Raw genomic sequence first — 17,434 nt, forward strand, 5'->3', positions numbered from 1 at the left:
TCCTGTGACCACAAACCAGCAGTCTGGAGTAGTTTAAAACTGACCTGGTTGCAAATGTCTGCCTCCATCTCCACAGATACCTGTTTTCTTGTGCAAGTTACTGCTTATTAGTTTACTTTCCTGCTAGCTCTAAGTGAGGCTTCTCCCACTAGCAGGGCACTTTTTTAATTGGCAAGAATGTTCTCTCAATTAGCACTTGGCAGGCAGAGGTTTTTGCATTTGTGAGGTCTTTGTATTCTCTTCTCCCGTGTTTCTGTGTTTTCCCCAGTGGCTGCGCTAGGAAAGTTCAAGCCATCCTTTCCTGTGGAGAGGAACATGTGGGCTAAGTGATTGCCATGCATCAAGAAGGACACTCTGTAAAGAAAGATAGAGGTTGGCATTACCTCATCCTGCTGCTGACCACCCAAACTTTGGCCTGTTTTGACAAGGAATTTCTTCTACATAGTAAGGGTGGTGAACAAAAGTCAGAATCCCTTAAGATGGATGCCTTTCCACCATCTGCAAACATGGTGCTTCCTTCTAAAGTAATCTGTATTAACCTGTTAGAAACTATTTAAATAAAGAGAATTTTCCTTAAAAAAAAATCATTATATAATACCGTTCATTATATAGAAAACCCTTGGTCTTTCTGTAATTACACCCCAAGTTGCTGGACTCAGCACAGCTATGTTTTCTTGATGGCAGCATGCACTTTGTCCTGGGGTGAGCTGGGTGTCATCATCAACCACATCAGCACGCCTCATCCCGCAGGGACTGGTGCCCCATGGTGGAGCCTCTGGCAGGAGCCCTGTCCCAGTACACAGGTGGAATGACGTGCGTCAGTTTGGTTATGGGTGGCGGGGGAAATCTTGGTGGGGATTTTTTTTATTTTTAATTTATTAAATATTGCAATTTTTCTGTTTTTGTCAGTTGGCTTTTTCAGTGTGTGTGGGGTGGTTGGGCCGTGGGTAGGGTTTGGGGCAGGAGGCTCGGGCAGCATCTCCCGATGGACACAGCGCCATCATCCGCTGGGCGGCGGCGCCACCTGGCGGCCACGGCCGGCGCTGCGCCTCCCCTCCCTCCTCTCCTCCCTCCTCCTCCTCCTCCAGCCCTGCCTGCTCTGCTGCTCAGCACCCCCAGCCCAGGAATGGATAGCTCCATTTGCTGTGGAACCTCCCTCACAGCGTCCCTTTGGGGGCTGGGTGTTCTGGTTAAGGAACTAAAGCTGAAGTTGCTCGCCGTGGTCGGTGTCTGTACATAAGGATGGTTATCACCTGGGTCTTGTGGGCAGTCAGGTGTGCGCCTGGATTAAATTGCGGATTAAATGGCTCTTAGTGAATAGATTTAAAATGACTCTGAGAAGGATTTTCAAAACAGTTTTATTTTTGTTGGCCTAATCTGTCTCTTTGCCGGAGCAGTTGTGGTACTAAGTACTTCTTTATGAGGTGATACTGGGGAGACACACACACACTCTTAGTAAATATCTGGGCAAACATCTGTTTTTCTGTATGATTTTCTACTATTTAAGAATCTGAATTAGCCAGATTACTTTCTTAAGCCCATTCTTCTGTAGACAAGTTGTATTTCTGTCTGGAAGCAGTCTAAAGGGGCCAACTCTGGTTGGGATGAGTAGTGTCCTGCCACTTGTAAAGAAGGGTATGGATTAATTAAAGGAAGTGATATCGGAGATCTCTCTTTTTTTGCTTTTGGGGTTTTTTTTTGGTTTTGTTTTTGGTTTGTTTTTTTTTTGGTTTTTGGTTGGTTTTTTTGTTTGTTTGTTTTTTTGGGGTTTTTTTTGGTTTGTTTTTTTTTTTTTGGTTTTTGGCTGGTTTTTTTGTTTGTTTGTTTTTTTGGGGTTTTTTTTTTTTTTTTTTTTTTGGTTGGTTATTTTTTTTAATCTTTCCCTGTGGGGCGTTATGTGCATAAAAGAGGCCCTGCAATTGATACACATCAATTGTGTGTATCACACACAATTGGGGTGAGGGTGGTTTGGTTACCTTAGTTCCCCTCATCCCTCCCTGGTCTATCCACTCCCCAGCAGAGTTGTTCTCACCTATTGTGTGCTGCTGGGAAAGCAGATGGCCTTCCTGAGCTTCCAAAAAAATCAGGTCTCTGTAAGTCCTTAGCACGGGGGAATAATTAACACTGAAATTCCTCAAGAGGAGAGGTGTTAGTTCTGCTTCCTACAAAAATACACCAAGCACAGCCCTTGCCCAAGAGGTGGTGCAGCTTGTTCCCAGTGAGATGCTCTTCCATCCTGCCAGGTCTGCATGTCTGAGCAGACAAGCTTTGCACTGAAACATCAGACATCTCTTCTGTTAAGGACACCTCATAAGTAACTGATCATCGACATTTTAAAATTTTCCTTTGTTAATCCCATGGCAGGCCAAGGGATCTTTGATGGGGCTTGCTCTCAGTGTGGAGGTGAGAGATGCCAGTGAGGTTAACAGAGCCTCTCACCCAAAGTGGTGTTTGTAAAATGCTGCAGGTACATGTGAAGTTCTTTTCTATCAAACCAAGTTTTGTAAGTTGTCCTTAAATAGACTTACCTGCTCACTTGTAAGAAATGCAATAAAACAAGTGCTGGGGGAAGGAAATAAATCTGAAGTACTTTCCTGCTTTTCTGGAAGTGTGTATTTGGTTGTTTGGTTTTCTGTTTTTAATCCTTTTGAAAAGGAGAAATTCCAAATTAAGCCAGCCTGTGGCAGTGTTTTTCAGCATTTCTTTTGCTTCTGCTGCTTTTAACGCTTTAGCCTTGGTGCTAATTGGAAAGGGGAGAAGCTCCCTATGTGCTACATGCAGTAGTTAGTTTCAGATCTAATAATATTTTAGCATTTTCACACAGCTGTTATTAAAATGAGGTGGTGGTATAAATAATCATGTCTCACAGGTGCAGAATTACTGTTTCATTGTCTCTGCAGCTTATTTTAAGTGATGTGTTTCTGTTGCTGTTTTTCAAATGGATTTGATTTATCTTCCCCATCCTCCTTTAGCATAACAAAGTTTTTGTTATTTGAAAGATTCATTGAAACGAGTTTTCAGCTGGGTCTTCCTTTTTTTCAAGACATCTTTGAGACCCTTGTCCCCTGACCTTTCTGAATTACATCACGCACCCTGGGATGATTCTCATCTGACTTCTTTCCCAAACAGAGGACTTCCTCTGTCTCTCACATCAGAGCTTAATAGATGTTGGTATTTATTTATTTTATATTTTTAATTATATCCTAAAAGTTTTGTTTTTTTTTTTCTCCTTTACTCATTTTTCAGAATAGTAAGACTTTAAAAGGAAGAATGTAAGTGAACCCAGAACTCTGGTGTTCTCATGAGTTGGTATGAAAGGAGCAGTGTCAGGAAAAATGCTGAAGTTCCAAATCCCTTTCAGAGCACATTTTGCCTGCAGACAGCTACCCTTTCTGCTGCTGTGCTGGTGGTGCTAGGTTCCAGCCTGCTTTGTCTATCTGCTCTCCAGGGGGATTATGGAAGTTGCCAGTAAGTGGCTGATGCCTTCAGTGATCTGCATAAGCTGTCACGGAATTGTTTCAAGCCAGGTCTGAAAGACCATTTAGTTTTCTGGAAGAGCCTTCCATTGTCATTGTTACCTAAGGGAGGTTAGTGGAAAGAAGGGGAAAGGGAAAGTTCTTTCCTAGCAGTTAACCAACCTGCAAATACCCCTGTGCAGTCAAAAGGAGCAAACACTCTGGTGAGCCAGAGGTGGCTACAGGGGATCTGGGTCTGGCACCTCCAGCCTCTTCTCTTGAGCCTTTGGCTCTGGGCTGCAGGTGTATCACATGGACAGTGCCTTTGGTGCAGTTTCGCTGCATTGGGTTCTGAATGGCCAAAGGCTGCCCTTGTGCCTGCAGTCACATCCTCTTCAGAGCCCTGGTTCCCTTTGGTCCATCCAGAGCAGAGTTGTTCAAATCAACTTTTGATATTTCAGTAGCATAGGTCTTTCTTCTACTTTGAGAAAACTCTCTAGGGCTTGGTCCTCATCTCTACTGCCATGTGCTTGCAGCACCACATAATGGTGCTAATTATGGTCCAGCAATGTAACCCCTCACCAAGGGCATCCAGTTCCCTTTCAGTTTCCAGCAGTGGTCAAAGAATCATAGTTCTGTCCAGCCTGTGTTTTGGGTTTGATAGTGTGTACTTCTTTCCCTAGTCTGACCCTATTTTACTCCATTCTCTTTTGGAGTCTTCTCTCCCCTGAAAGCCAGAAAAACAGTAAGCCTAAGAAAGCATACTTTCTGTCCAAGCACTACCAGATCTTTAAATCTGTGTAATACTTGCAATCTCAGTTCCCCTTTCTGTCATGTGCTCCTGTATTTTATGATGGACATGCACAGCAGAGATTCTCCACTGCCTTAAGTCAGTCTGTCTCAGCTGTGGCAGCGTGGCCTTCAGCAGCAGAAACAAGGTAAATGAGGTCGTGCAGAGCTCCTTATTTCTGTGACTGGTGCCTCTGTTACCACGCTGGGCTTGCCGGCTGCAGCTGAGGTATTTCTGCAGAATGCTGGCTGACAGCACAGCTGTACCCTCTGTTTTTAGATTGAGTAGCTGTAGTGAAGGGCTTTATGATGTATGGCAGTATGCTACCCATGCTTAACAAATGATGGGAGAAATGAAATATTGCACGAGGAATGTTAAGCTGTATGGGACGGCTGCCAGTCCGCAGTCCTGGCCTGGAAAACCTTCCTTCTTAATGCACTTGAAGGAAGATGAACAGGTGGTGGTCAAGAAGATGCTGTGGAGCAGACATTGTGGAAATCTGACTGTTGGAATGAAGGGGAAAATCTCCAGGAAGATTTACAACTGTTTGGATCTGTGTTTGGAGGGATTGTACAGGCAAGCTGCCACTTGCTTAGAAAAATCTGAGTCATAATTTTCCATCTCCTCTGCAAGTATTTTTGATGCATAAAAGGCAATTAAGCTTCTCTTCCTGTGCCTTAAACTAAAATAAAAGAATCAATACAAAAAAACCCCAAAAAAACTCACAACAGCCCTTGCCCAAATCCAACCCTCTCAAATTTAACTATGTATCCTGCTGTGTTAGTGGTCTTAGACCCTTTCTTTTTCCCCCCATCTACCTTCACCAAACTTCATAGGCAGGGCCACACACAGAGAAATATGCAGCAGCTACAGACAGTACTGCCTAGGTTTTGGACCAGTTCTACTATATTGCTGTTAACTGTGAAATTACAACAAAGCTGTGTTAAGAGTCAAATTGGTATCATCTGGCCTAATCACTTCCTAATTTTGCATAACATTCCAGGGGTTTTATATACAATAATTTTCTTTAAGTATATTATGAGCAGCAATGTTTAAGGCAATGCCAAATTGTACAGTTTCATTTTGGCAAGCAGCCCCTTCAGCCCCTGGTTATATTGGTTTTGTACATATATTCCTCTGGCCCTTTATTTTACCCACAGTTTTTAGGTAAGTAGCTGTCATTCCTCCACCTTTTTCTAGGATCCAGACTGTAACTAAAACAGCTCTCTGTGAGGTAGGAAGACATCAGGATGCTCTTGAAGCTCAGAGGGCAAAGAGGGGTTATGGCCATGACCAGGAAGTCCAATCCCAAGTCCCAGAAGGGGCTGTGCTGGGGATGTGAGCAAGGATGTGGCATCAAGATGGGGATCAGATGCTGCAGTTGCAACCTTACATTGTAGAATTGGTCAGATCAGTGTCAGCTGCCCTCAGCTCTAGAGAAAAGACAAATTTTATACTCAGAGTGAAAGCCCCTGTGAAATCTTCACTACCCTTGGGTTGATATAATATGGATGAAGAGTGAAAAAAGCACTTAAGCTGTGGTGACAGGGGCTACAGTTTCACCTGCAGATAAGTACACATTGTTTTGTGGGGCTTTTTGCCTGCTGTTGGGTAGAGAATACACTCACACACCTCTGAGAAATACACAGGGGAAAGGACAGGTAAGTCACAACTAGCTCTGCCACTGCCTAGAATTCCTGTGTACCATGTATAGAATGACTTACCAGAAAATGCCATTGAGGAGGTGCAGAGAAATGTGATGAACACTAAAAATGTCATGTCTGTGGCATGCTGCCAGCAGCAGCCATTTTACCCACATTTGCACTTTCCCTTCATTACATGCCCTCTGTGTATGCTTTCCTTCCATAAGCCCCATGTCTGTGTTGGCTCTGGAAGGGCTGGTACCTGGGAGACAGATCCCAGAGCTTCTGCCCTAGAAGAGGGATTGTGTTTGGGGCTCCCTGCAAAGCTTTTTGCACCTGATGTGCACTGGTACAAAGCTAAGAGTGATGAAAAGATACTGTGCAAGAGGATATTGAAGTGATTTGCACATGAACCTGCTGTTTCAAGCAATTGACTTTTGGGAGACTTGTAGCATCAGTACCCTACATAACAACAAAGCCAGATATTCTTAAAGAAAACATTGTAGGCAAGTAGTTGGAGTGAGAAAGTTCACTGTGAACTTTCAGGCTTGTTTTTCCAGTACCTAACAGTGTGCACTTCACTCTGAGAGATTTTGGACCTGATACCCTTTGCAGCCTAGTTTTCTTGGTTACTTTGTTGGTGCCTATTCTCTTGATTATGCTTGAAATTGCTGGCATTTGCATCTGTAGCTGTGCTGAGATGGTTTCAGGCCTCCCTTTTCTGTTGGAAAAAAAAAGTGATCTTGAAGTGTGACGTAACTCTAAAGCATTTCTGCTGTGCTGATGAATTTGTAATTTTACTGAGCTAGGGAATACTTTGTAGAGAGGGATCTTTTGTGTGCTGTACTGTTACTGTTCTCAAGCTCAGATTTCACTCATCTTAAAAGGTTTAGTTTCAAATGTAATCAACTAAAACTGTTCTACTTTTTTACACTCACTTTGGTGACATTCCAGATCTGAAGTTCAAAACTAATGTAACTGATAGTAACATTAATAATCTAAAATAATTCATAAATATCAACATATGCATTCCAGAACTGAACAAGCTTTATTAAGTCTGATGGTCACCTATTCATGTTTTTTGCTGTCTGGATTGTAGGAGCTCTTTGGGTTTTGTTTTCATAAGCAGCAGGTCTCCTACTGGACAGTGCTACTGATCAGTCAGATGGAGACTGGGAAGCACTGGAAGTGTTGGGCTTGGTTGTCCTGTCCTGTTTTTATTCCCCAGTTCTGCAGGGGAAAGGAGATGAACAATGCAATGGGGCCCTGCAGCTGTTTGTGCTCTCTGGGCTTGGAAGGATGGTGCATTTGACAGTGAGGGTAAAAAGTAACTTGCAGGTAAAGCGAGAAATTGCAGAGGGTAAGTTAGTGAAATGAAGGAAATGGGACTTAGAAATAAATCAGTACGTTGTTGTTCCAGGAATAAAGGGAAGCCTAAAAAAAATTAAAAAAAAAAGAAAGGAGGAAAATTAGTTGAAAGATAGCAGGGTCTTAAAAAAATTGAATTAAAGACACCAACCATAATTATTATTATTATCATTGTGGCAACAGCAGTAGTACTGTTTGGAAAGTAAATGGTGTAAAAGTTGCTAAATTTTGTTACTCTAGGGTGCCTGTTGTGCTTTAGGAATATTATTCTCCAGTTTGGAACTCCCACCAACATCATGCTGCTGCTGGTCACTTCCTCCTCCCTCTCCTATTGGAAGCACAAAAAGCAGAAATCACAGATTGAGATGAGCAATTTATTGGAAACGGAAATGAGATAAAAAACCAAACAGAAACAATATTAATAATAAGAGGTATAAGACAAAGAAACTATTTACACTGGTGAAAAAAAAACAACAAAAAGCATCAACAAACAAATACAGCACTTGTCTGGTCTCCAGGCTTCTCCCTTCTAAGTAGTGAGAAAGTGTCCCTTTCCCCTCCACCCAGCAGTGACCTGAGGTGGTATCAAATAATGGTCCCAGCTATGTCCCTTCCCAGATTTTGCAAAAAATTAACACTGTCCTTGCCTAGGACAGTGCTTAAAAGTAGTTACAATTTTTTCATCAGATAATTGTTTTCCCACTCTGGACCCATTCCCCCTCTTCTACCCCCCCAAGAAAGCCAGAACAAATCAGCAGTTCTTAACTCTTCTACTTGTGAGATCATGGGTTTTCATAGTCATCATCCTTCTCCAATAAATACTTGGAAAGTAAAGAGTTCCCATCAGGATGCTTTGCTTGAACTTATTGGCTATGAGTTTAAAAAGTCAGTGGGAAATCATTTTAGGAACTACAAAAATTTGGATGTAGAAAAGAAAGAATGGGGAGACAGTGAAAGCAAACTGTACCAAAGGGCTGCTACTTCTGGGTTTATTTGTGAAGGATGTATAATGTTGCTAGAAATGTATAGCTGATTGTATGGAAGTGTAAAACTAACTCCCCAACAACTAACTAGCCACAACAAAAATAAGAGAAAAAAAAATACTCAAAAGTAATAAGAAAAAAGCAGTGTAATACAAACCAGAAGCATCTTGCTCATGACTAGATGAAGGCAGGATTTCTCGGGGCACCTGGGACATCCTTTCCATGTGCTGCTGGCTTGTGGTGTGGCACAGCATTACTCTTCTTTCCCCCTTGTGTAGCTGAAGGGAAACCTCTGTGAGACAGGGTGTGCTATCTGACTGTCAAACCATCTGTATCAGCCAGCATCAAGGGCTGTGCTGGGTTTCTGCCCTGTTAAAAACCTCAAACCTCAGCCAGAACCACTCACCGTCAGTTCTAAAATTAGTTGGAGAGAAAGCAGGGACATTAGTTGATGGTGTGCTTTCTACCCTCAGTATCTCCTTCTTACCTGCTAACCCACCCCATCCTTTGGTGCTGACTGCTCCAGACTAGTGCTTGATTTTTCTCTGAATTATTGGGGAGCTTGTGTAGGAGCCCCTTAAAACATCTAGCAATGTGCAAAGTAAGAGGAGCTTTGCAGATGAGAGGCTGTATCTGCCATCAAAACAGCTTAACTGTTTCTTCCCAATATCTTGTGGCACGTGCCTTGTGCTGTGAGAAAACTTGAGAAGGTTTGTTGGAGTTGTCTCACCTCATGCCCACATTGGCACTGCATGGGATCCTCTGACTGACAAAACTGGATGAGAAAGCAGAGGAAGTGTGGACAGCGTGTGGAGTATAAAAACGACTTACAGGCAGCTAGAACAGGGGGTATGGCTTGGCTAAGACAGATCCTCCTCTGAATAACAGATACCAGATCTCTTTGAACAGCCTGAGCTATGCTCAGAGGATAAACCTGCTGTGAAGGAATGTCATGGGATCACTGTTGAATGCTCCAAGAGTCCTTTCTTGAACTAAGTGTGTCTGGAATTAATATGAAAAGAAGGCTAATTTTTTGGCATATATCTGTGAAGCACAATGTGTGGATACTGGGCTAATGCAGGGTTTGGCTTTGCTGTGCTGATAGAGCAAAGGGGAGGAGTAACTCATACTGTCTGCTTCCTCATGAAAAAGATGGATTTTTATTGTGTTGATAGTCAATGTTTTTGTCCATGCAGGTTTTATAGTCCAAGTGGTGTTTTGCCTCTTCCCTTGACATTTATTCCTCAAGCTGCAAATACGTATTATTTTTTTCTTTCTGTTAATCATGAGTTTTTCTGCGTGCAAGTGTATCTGATTGTTGTTGATAGACTCCAGTGCTTAGGATGACATAATTCTTCTGGAGCTTGAACTCCTAGGGAGGCTGCAGACTTTGGCCTGTCACCCTTCTGTCTTCCCTCAGCCATGTGGGGGAACTCTTTGTCTTTATTTTCTGGTGGGCTACCTTCCTGTGGCAGTTCTCTGAACTCCTTCTGATTTACCTGTATTTGGAGATCTGCACAGATATTCTGGGGGCATGGGCTGTTTTTGTTGAATTTTCCTTTCACAGAATAAAAGACCTGCTTTTCTGCTGCAAAACTGCTTTTTGCCTTTTTTCCCCTGCTGGATTCCATTGTATTGTGCTTACTGTGGGCTTTACATAGAGCCCATTATTATGTTGTGTATCTATTTCTATTGATATATTTTTGATATATTTTTTTTTTATATATTTAGTATATTCAAAACCCAGTGTGACCAGCATGGACATTGAGTCTTCTTCAGAGGGGTAGTTTTATTTTTGTTTTGATAATGTGTGCTTGTATTTCTGAAAGCTAAGCTGAATACTTAATGTGGTACACTCATATTTAACTTGCTGTCTATTGTAACATCAGTTATTTTCAACATTGCTTCTTCCCAGATTTTGCCTTCCCACTGCATGGATGTTTTTGGATCATTTCCCTTCACTTGTTTTAGCCTTATTTTATTCCCCAGAATGAATCTCATTTGATTATTTTCAGACTGCTTTTCTATTCTCCTGCAGTCCCTGTGCATTATTTCCTTCTCCCCATTATTTTTGCAGCTCCTCCAAATGTGATATTTCCTGGAGATTTAAGTTAGCATGCTGTCTAGAATCTCTTCTGGAGCATTAAAGAAAATACCAAGTGAAATAGGACCTAATACAGGTCTTTGCAATATTGCACCTTCTTCCCTTGTTATCCTTTGCTTTTATCATGATTTATTTGCAGTTGGTTTTCAAATCAAGTCACAGTATTCATCTCAAAGTGCAAATCACTATCAAATGTTTACTGAAAATCAAACACACCACATCTGCTCCTTTTCCTTAGACTCCTAGTGCTGTAACACTAGCCAGAAAAGGGACCAATTTCTAGCCAGTTCTGCTCTTCTGAATAGAAATCACGATTTCATTGTCCTCAGCCTTGTAGCCTGGTTTACTTTATAGGAGGCCTCATGAATCAAAACAGCTGTGCATCCCATGATGAAATTCAGTTTTGTGGAGAAACAGTGCTGGGAAGAAAACAAATGGAGTTTGTGCATGTGAGGGGGAGAAAGAGAGAAGAGGGATATATGTGTGGGGAGGAGGAAGTTGCTTTTATCTGTGTTTGAGTAAACTGGGTGATGGCATTAGGTGTATTTCTGAGGAACTGCTCAAATCCCTGAATATTCTTGTGTTTCTAGGCAGTGGTTTTCATATAGTTAAGTGTTTTGCACTCTCCTGCTTTGCTTTCCCTGTGGCCTGTGATGCTGTTGATACTTGGAAGCTGCAGCCAGGCTGAAATCCTGAGATGGCATCAACAGCCACCTCCTAGCTAGGCACCTTGGAAAATTGTCCTGCTTTAGCTGTTGCCCAGCTATCTGTGATACAGAAAAACTGAAACACTTTTCCTGTAGTAAAAGGACCTTTCTCACTCTAAAGTACCACAAATAAAAACAACTGTTTGGGGTAAGAAACAAAGGAATTGAGACAAAATATAAGGAGATAATGGAGACTGTAGGATAAAGGCGAGAGCATGCTTAGCCAAGAACTCTTTCAATGGGGAGCATGAGTTATAGTCCCTGGAGATCAAGCAGAAAGCATCTCATTCATGGCTTCTTGCTTTGACCTGGCTGTAATAAAATTTTCAAAAGTTTCTGGTGGCAGTAATTCCTGCACTGGGCTGGTTAGAACAATATTTTATACCAGTTATTTAAAAGGATTATTAGTCCCCCCTTTCAGCTCGGGCAAGTAGCTGGGAGCAGGCAGAAATAAATTTAATCTATTTTTACGAAAAGACTTTACATTTATTTTAAAGTATGCTTATCATCTTCTCTGCTCTTTCCTGCATTTTCTACTTGGCTTTTGTTACCTGCTCATTGCCCAGCTTGGACCACCTGCCTTGATGGGAGGATGGCACAAGGCAGTCTGGATGTTGAGATCTGTAGTTTTGGATCCCTACAGAGGGCAGGATGGGACTAGGGAAGAGCATGGGCTGTGCTTTGTACTGATAAAGAAGTCTGAGTTGGCCTGTAGGGGGAATTTTTTTCTGTCCAAATCCTGGGAAGTAGGGGTAGGGATGTGGGGTTTTTTTGTTTGTTTGATCATTTGTTTTTTTTTTTTTTGTTTTTTTTTTTAAGTACAACTTGAGCAATTAACACAAATACTGCTATTGAACTTCCTGATCTAAGCTTTAAAATTACTCCTGGTATGCTTATTACTGTTTTTGTGAGGCATCAGAGGAATTGAAGACGTGTTAGAAGCTTATGGTTGTGTTTTGTAATAGTCTTACAAATTTTCATCTAATGCACTGACAGCATTGGAGAAACTGCAGGCCTATAACCTCAGAAATGCCTTCATAATTTTTCTGCTCTATGTTACATTTTCCACCTGAAAAATCCATTTTTTATAGGTGGATGCCCTAGGAAATAGGGCAAAAAGGACTGCATACACCTCAAAATTTGCAATCCCAGGCTTTATGGGGTCACATGGGACTGTAGGCTGCCTCTCTGCTTTCTCCTCCTCCTCCCTAAGTAGAGACCTAAACTGAGCAGTCCAGACTGAAAGACCAAGCCCAGGTCTGATGTGTGCCACCTCTCCCAGTCTAACCTTGTCCTCCTTGCTGAAGGAGCTTGGTACATGGATTTTGGCCAAGCAAGAAAGTATGCAGGATTATCTGTGGTACACAGAGCAACCTGGGAGTTGCAGGTTTCTGCTGATGCCCCCCTTCATCACAGCTGCACAGGTGGATCAAGAGCCTCCAGCTCTATAGTCCCTGGAATGGGGCTGGCAGTGGTCTCCCACCTCCCTCCTGTGCCCAGTACAGCCAGTCAGTTCTCTCTCCACCGGGTACTGCTGCAACCAAAGGGTTTGTTTTTGCTTTGCTTTATTATTTACTACAATGATCAAAGCACCCACTCCTTGTGATCACAAAGAGAAGCCTTAAAATCTTATTTAAGAGCACAGGTATTTTGGGCTTTGACAGATATGCTTTGAAAACAACGCAGATGTGCAGTGTCAGATTTCACTGCTGCATGCAGTGTCTTTGTTTCAAACTGTAAATTTGGCTAGTAGTGCTGGGCATGTGCTTTCCCAAAACCTTGTCGCCTGCAACATGGGAAAAACAAGTTTCTGGGTTGTGAGGATTTTTTTTTCCCCCACGAGTATCAGGGAGTTTGAAAGGAAAATGATCTTAGCAGAGTGAGAATTCAGCCCTGCGAGGCTGCAAACCTGTGAGTTATTTTTAACCTAATTACCTCGAATTAAACAAAAGCTTAAGAATGTTTTTGCTTGAGTTGAAGGAGAGGCTAAGTAGTCTTTATGTGCAGAGCAGCTCCAGCCAACAGAGTGGTTCTCCAATTGCACTGTGCAGAATAATGCCCGTGGCACTGCCCTGTGCTAACGAACGGCGCTCGATTTTCTGAAGGGCTGGCTTTTCTGAGCTGATGTGAGAGGATATGCAGCTCTAGAGCAGCTCACTCCTTTCCCCTTCTCACCCCTCCTCTGGATGCAGTGATCACTTTGGACTGGTGACGCTTTAGATGGAGCACAGTCTCCTTACACTTGCCTGGCAGTGGCTCATTAACTGCGTGTTAATTGAAACTGAAAGTTTGTCAGATGATTCAATTCAGTTACGTGCTAAATGGATTCAGTGCAGTAAGCATTACTGCTGTGATGAAAATCTCTGTGGAATTGATCTGTGAACTGATTTAAAGGGATTCATTGGCTTCATCAGTGGCTCTCAGAGGTCAGCATTGGGAGAGCAGGCAGATGTAGCCACACTCCTAGCAAAACAAATCCTACTCTTCTCTTTCACCCTAAATAGTGTTAATTATTAGCCAGTATTTCCCCTTTCCAGGACATATGTTAGGTGGATAAATTTGCTCTGGAGAGCTGAGAAGTAAAAAAGAAAATGAGAAAACTTAAAAGTGTGTTTCGAGTTCTGTAATCTAAATGGCTGAAATGTTGAATTCTTATATTCGTATGGATTGAAAAATAAAAAAATTTTCTTAAAGTTTGACTCAAACATAAACATATGTTACAAAGAAAAAAAGATAAAGAAACCAATGAAAAATACCTGCTTTAAACTAAAGGACAGAAAATTCAAAATTTACACCCTCTATAACTCATCTTTTATACTTTGCCATTGCAAAAGTCCCCCTTAAGTGGGCAGTTTATTCTGTGTGCTATACCTGCTTATATGGTTGGTTTCCATGTGAAGCCAATTTTTATTGCTGAGTTATAAACCCTTTGGAAATAGGGGCTTGTAATGGAAGCACCGACAGACCTTTAACTAGGTCAGTTTTATCTGGCTCCATTATCTTTGCTTTTGTTAAAGCATTAAATGGTTGCAGATTTGTTTTATTTTTCTTATAGTCCCAGAATTTTAACATGGGTATGTTATTGAATTGTTTTTTCCTTCAAAATGTCATGAACATGCAGTATTAGAGAGTTTATCCAGATCCCCACAGTCATCTTTAAAAGAAAATTGAACTGTTGTGTCGTATTTCAAGATTTTCTTGCTCATACAGTACATTTGGTCTGTAGCACATCATTACCATAGTAATACCAAAGTTTCTTTTTTCTCCTGCTGTCCTATTCTAATCCTAAGTTCTACTTTGTCTTTTGGGCTCCTTTCTGTGTAAAATGACAATGATGTTTTTTTGTTTCTCCCATTCAGATGGAAAGCCATACCACTGCAACTTCCCTGAAGAGGAAACCCCAATGATAACATCTCAGTTGGATGAACTCTCAAACCTGGGAGGCCACAACGCCAGAGAAAATGAGGTCAGGGAATCTAAACCGGAGATTCCTGCTCTGGTGTCAGCCCTGGAGAGTGTCATCAAGGAACCCTTTTCAAAATACCAAGGCCCTGCAGACATGAAGATGCCAGTATTTCATCACAGCCAAGGGCTTCCTTGCTCCAGTCATATTGCTAGCTTTGCTTCGAGCATGGGCTCAACATCTTCAGATATGGTCATGGACTTGAAAACGTCACTTGAAGTGCAGGCTAGTCGTGCTAGAGAAAATTTTGTAGACTTGCACAGGGATCATCCTCTGATAGAAAAAGGTGCTGAAGCTCTAGAGGTATCTCCACTCGATTTGAGTGAAAAATCAACAAGGGATGCTTCATGCAATAAATATCTGAACACATCCTTGCAGGCTGCTTTAATTGTCTACCCGTGTCCTTTCTGCAGTCACAAGACCTACTACCCTGAAGTCCTGTGGATGCACAAAAGAATTTTGCACAAAATCAGCTGTAACTTGATGGTACCCCCGTGGGTTCAACAGAACGGATTCAAGAGTATTAAAAACAACCTGGTCTTTCTGGCGAGGAGTGGGCGCACCGGCCCCCCTCCTGTGCTCGGTGGTAAGGAATGCCAGCCTTTGCCCATTGCCAGATTTACACGTACTCAAGTGCCAAGTGCGTTGCCAGGTTCCAAACCCAGCTCCCTTCCCGTCGGGAAGTGCGGGAGTACGCATCCCTCGAAGGACGGTTCGCGCGTGTCGGGTCTGGATGGGTACAGACAGCCCAAGTTAAACCATTCCCAGGAGCAGTACAGCATGGCAGCACAACAAAAAAGCAAATACGAAGCAAATCCCAAACTTGTGCAGATGGGAACCTATGGCAGAAGCGTAACACCTACTCAGACAGTCATATCCAGGCCTAGCACACAGCCCACCAACAGCAAGCAAGTGGAAAAGTACGTGGCTCCCCAAGGGAGTGCTGGTTTTGGCTCTCCAGGTAAGCACTGTGCATCTGACCCCATGAAGGCCAAATACACCCCCCCACTGCAGTACCACCCTCTGTGCAAAGCTGAGCAGTACCCTAAGCACGAAGAGCCATCGGTGCCTCCCAGGGAGCCTCACATGAAGGCTGGGAATGAGATGAGGACATTGGCAAACTGCACAGCGCTAGCACGAGCCAGCCCAGTGCTGCAGCCTCAGCCTGGCGCCGTGGGACTTCCTCCGGCTTTACACTCCAGCAAACAGGATCTGGGATCAGATGGGCATGAGAAACATTTGGACATTTTAAATATCTTTAAAACGTACATTCCAAAGGACCTTGCTTCACTGTACCAAACCTGTGGTGCCAACAGCCCTGTCCTAGATCACACAGGTAAGATTTTCACAAGCCCTTTCATAGCTGAGAATGTAGCTTGTTTGATCTGTCTTTGTTCAGAGCCATGACATCCTGTTTCCCAGTTTTTTCCTTCTCTGCCTTTAAGAGTTAGGATTACAAGTTCACTGTTTTTATCATTGCTAGATAGGCTTGAATAGGTTTGTTTACTTCTCTCTTAACATTGCAGCATCCACCCTTGTGCACTGTGTGACATTTCTGTCGCAGGTTAAATGTATCTGGTTCCACCTGGAGTACTGCTGTTCCTTTGTCCTCTTGCTTCAAGCAGGCTAGAGTTACACAGATGTGCTGTCACAGGAAGATCCCCTCTGATATGCTGGTGCTGGCACACATCATCATCTTTTTGCTTCAGGCAAAATAAACATCCTTCAGGGCTTATCTGTGATGTTATTTTGGAGGTTTTGTTCAATTTTGTCTGCAAACAAGTCTTCCAACAACACAGAGGGATAATCGCTTGTCAGTGTCCTTTGTCTTACTTGACAAAAATCTTAAGATCTTCCTTGTCCATATCAAAGGCTACTAGGTTTTTTTTCAAATGAGTCTTTTGATCTGTTCGTATGCTTATAGTTAAAAAGAACACGTGCCTGCTAATTCACATAAGCAGAAAAATCAGTTGCGCAAATAGCCAGTTTAAAAGTTCAGCAACTAAAAAGTTCAATGGCCATATAAATAAAAATACACCTACGTGTTTGCATTTGAAACCACACTCTTCTGTCGATCTGCCAGAATTAGTTTGTCTCAGTGGAAACTGAAAATCACACTGATTGATTACATATCAGATGTGTGTGTAGGGGAGGATAACTGCAGCCGCAGTCTCACCTCTCACCACTTGCTAACCGTGCTAGTTTTTATACCCTTCTACTCTCTATGGAAGCCATGCAAATCAACTCCACATGAAAAGTGCACACATTCCTGGTGTTCCAGTGTCTTCATTTGACATAATATTCTCTGTTTTGTCAAAAGCATGTGCAAAATGGAGCATTTGCAGGTGGCACAGAATCCAGGACACTTGGAAGCTGGTAATCTTAAGGACAGCTGCGGTCTAGTGCCCAGAAGGTGTGTGCAAGTGGAGGCAAGGAGGGAGCCCAGAGTGTTATGTCAGGTCTTGGTGGAAGGGCCTTTTGGAGGAGACAGGAGGGGAGAATCTGCCTGACACAGTCCATGAGTGAGTTGTACCTTTCAGTCTCATTGTCACTTCTGCTCAGTCACTTTGAGGCTGGTGCTGTGTAGGAGCCTGTTAGTTACTGAGCAGATTATTTTGGTGGAGCTTATGGCCTGTGTGATGATTGCAGCTAACATCAGGCTCCTCCTTGGTTTTGTTAAGGAAGCAGAGGAAGACATGCTTAGTTTCTAAAACTATAGTTTCAGTGTTCCTTAGGGGTTTTTTGTCCAGCCAGCTTTGCTTTTGCAATCCCAGTGGATTGTTGACCAAAGTTTCTCCCTTCCCACTTCCTGCTCTAAGTACCAGTTAATTGTTCCACCCCCAACTTGGGATATCTTCATATGGATGCTCTCCTTGATGTTATTTAATAGTACATTGTGTCAGCCTGCTCAGAGAAATCTT

The 17,434-nt window shown here is 42.6% G+C and overlaps 1 protein-coding gene across 2 annotated transcripts in view; it reads left to right on the forward strand.

Annotated features, from left to right (window-relative positions):
- Positions 1–17,434, forward strand: part of ZNF516 (zinc finger protein 516) — a 96,717-nt gene that overhangs the window by 67,711 nt on the left and 11,572 nt on the right. For both annotated transcript variants that reach the window (XM_079301870.1, XM_079301871.1), the window contains exon 3: positions 14,410–15,849. In XM_079301870.1, coding sequence (XP_079157996.1) covers positions 14,410–15,849 — 1,440 coding nt within the window. The remainder of the gene's footprint in view (positions 1–14,409; positions 15,850–17,434) is intronic.

This window comes from Erithacus rubecula, assembly GCF_903797595.1.
Source record: "Erithacus rubecula genome assembly, chromosome: 3".
Lineage (NCBI taxonomy): Eukaryota > Metazoa > Chordata > Aves > Passeriformes > Muscicapidae > Erithacus > Erithacus rubecula.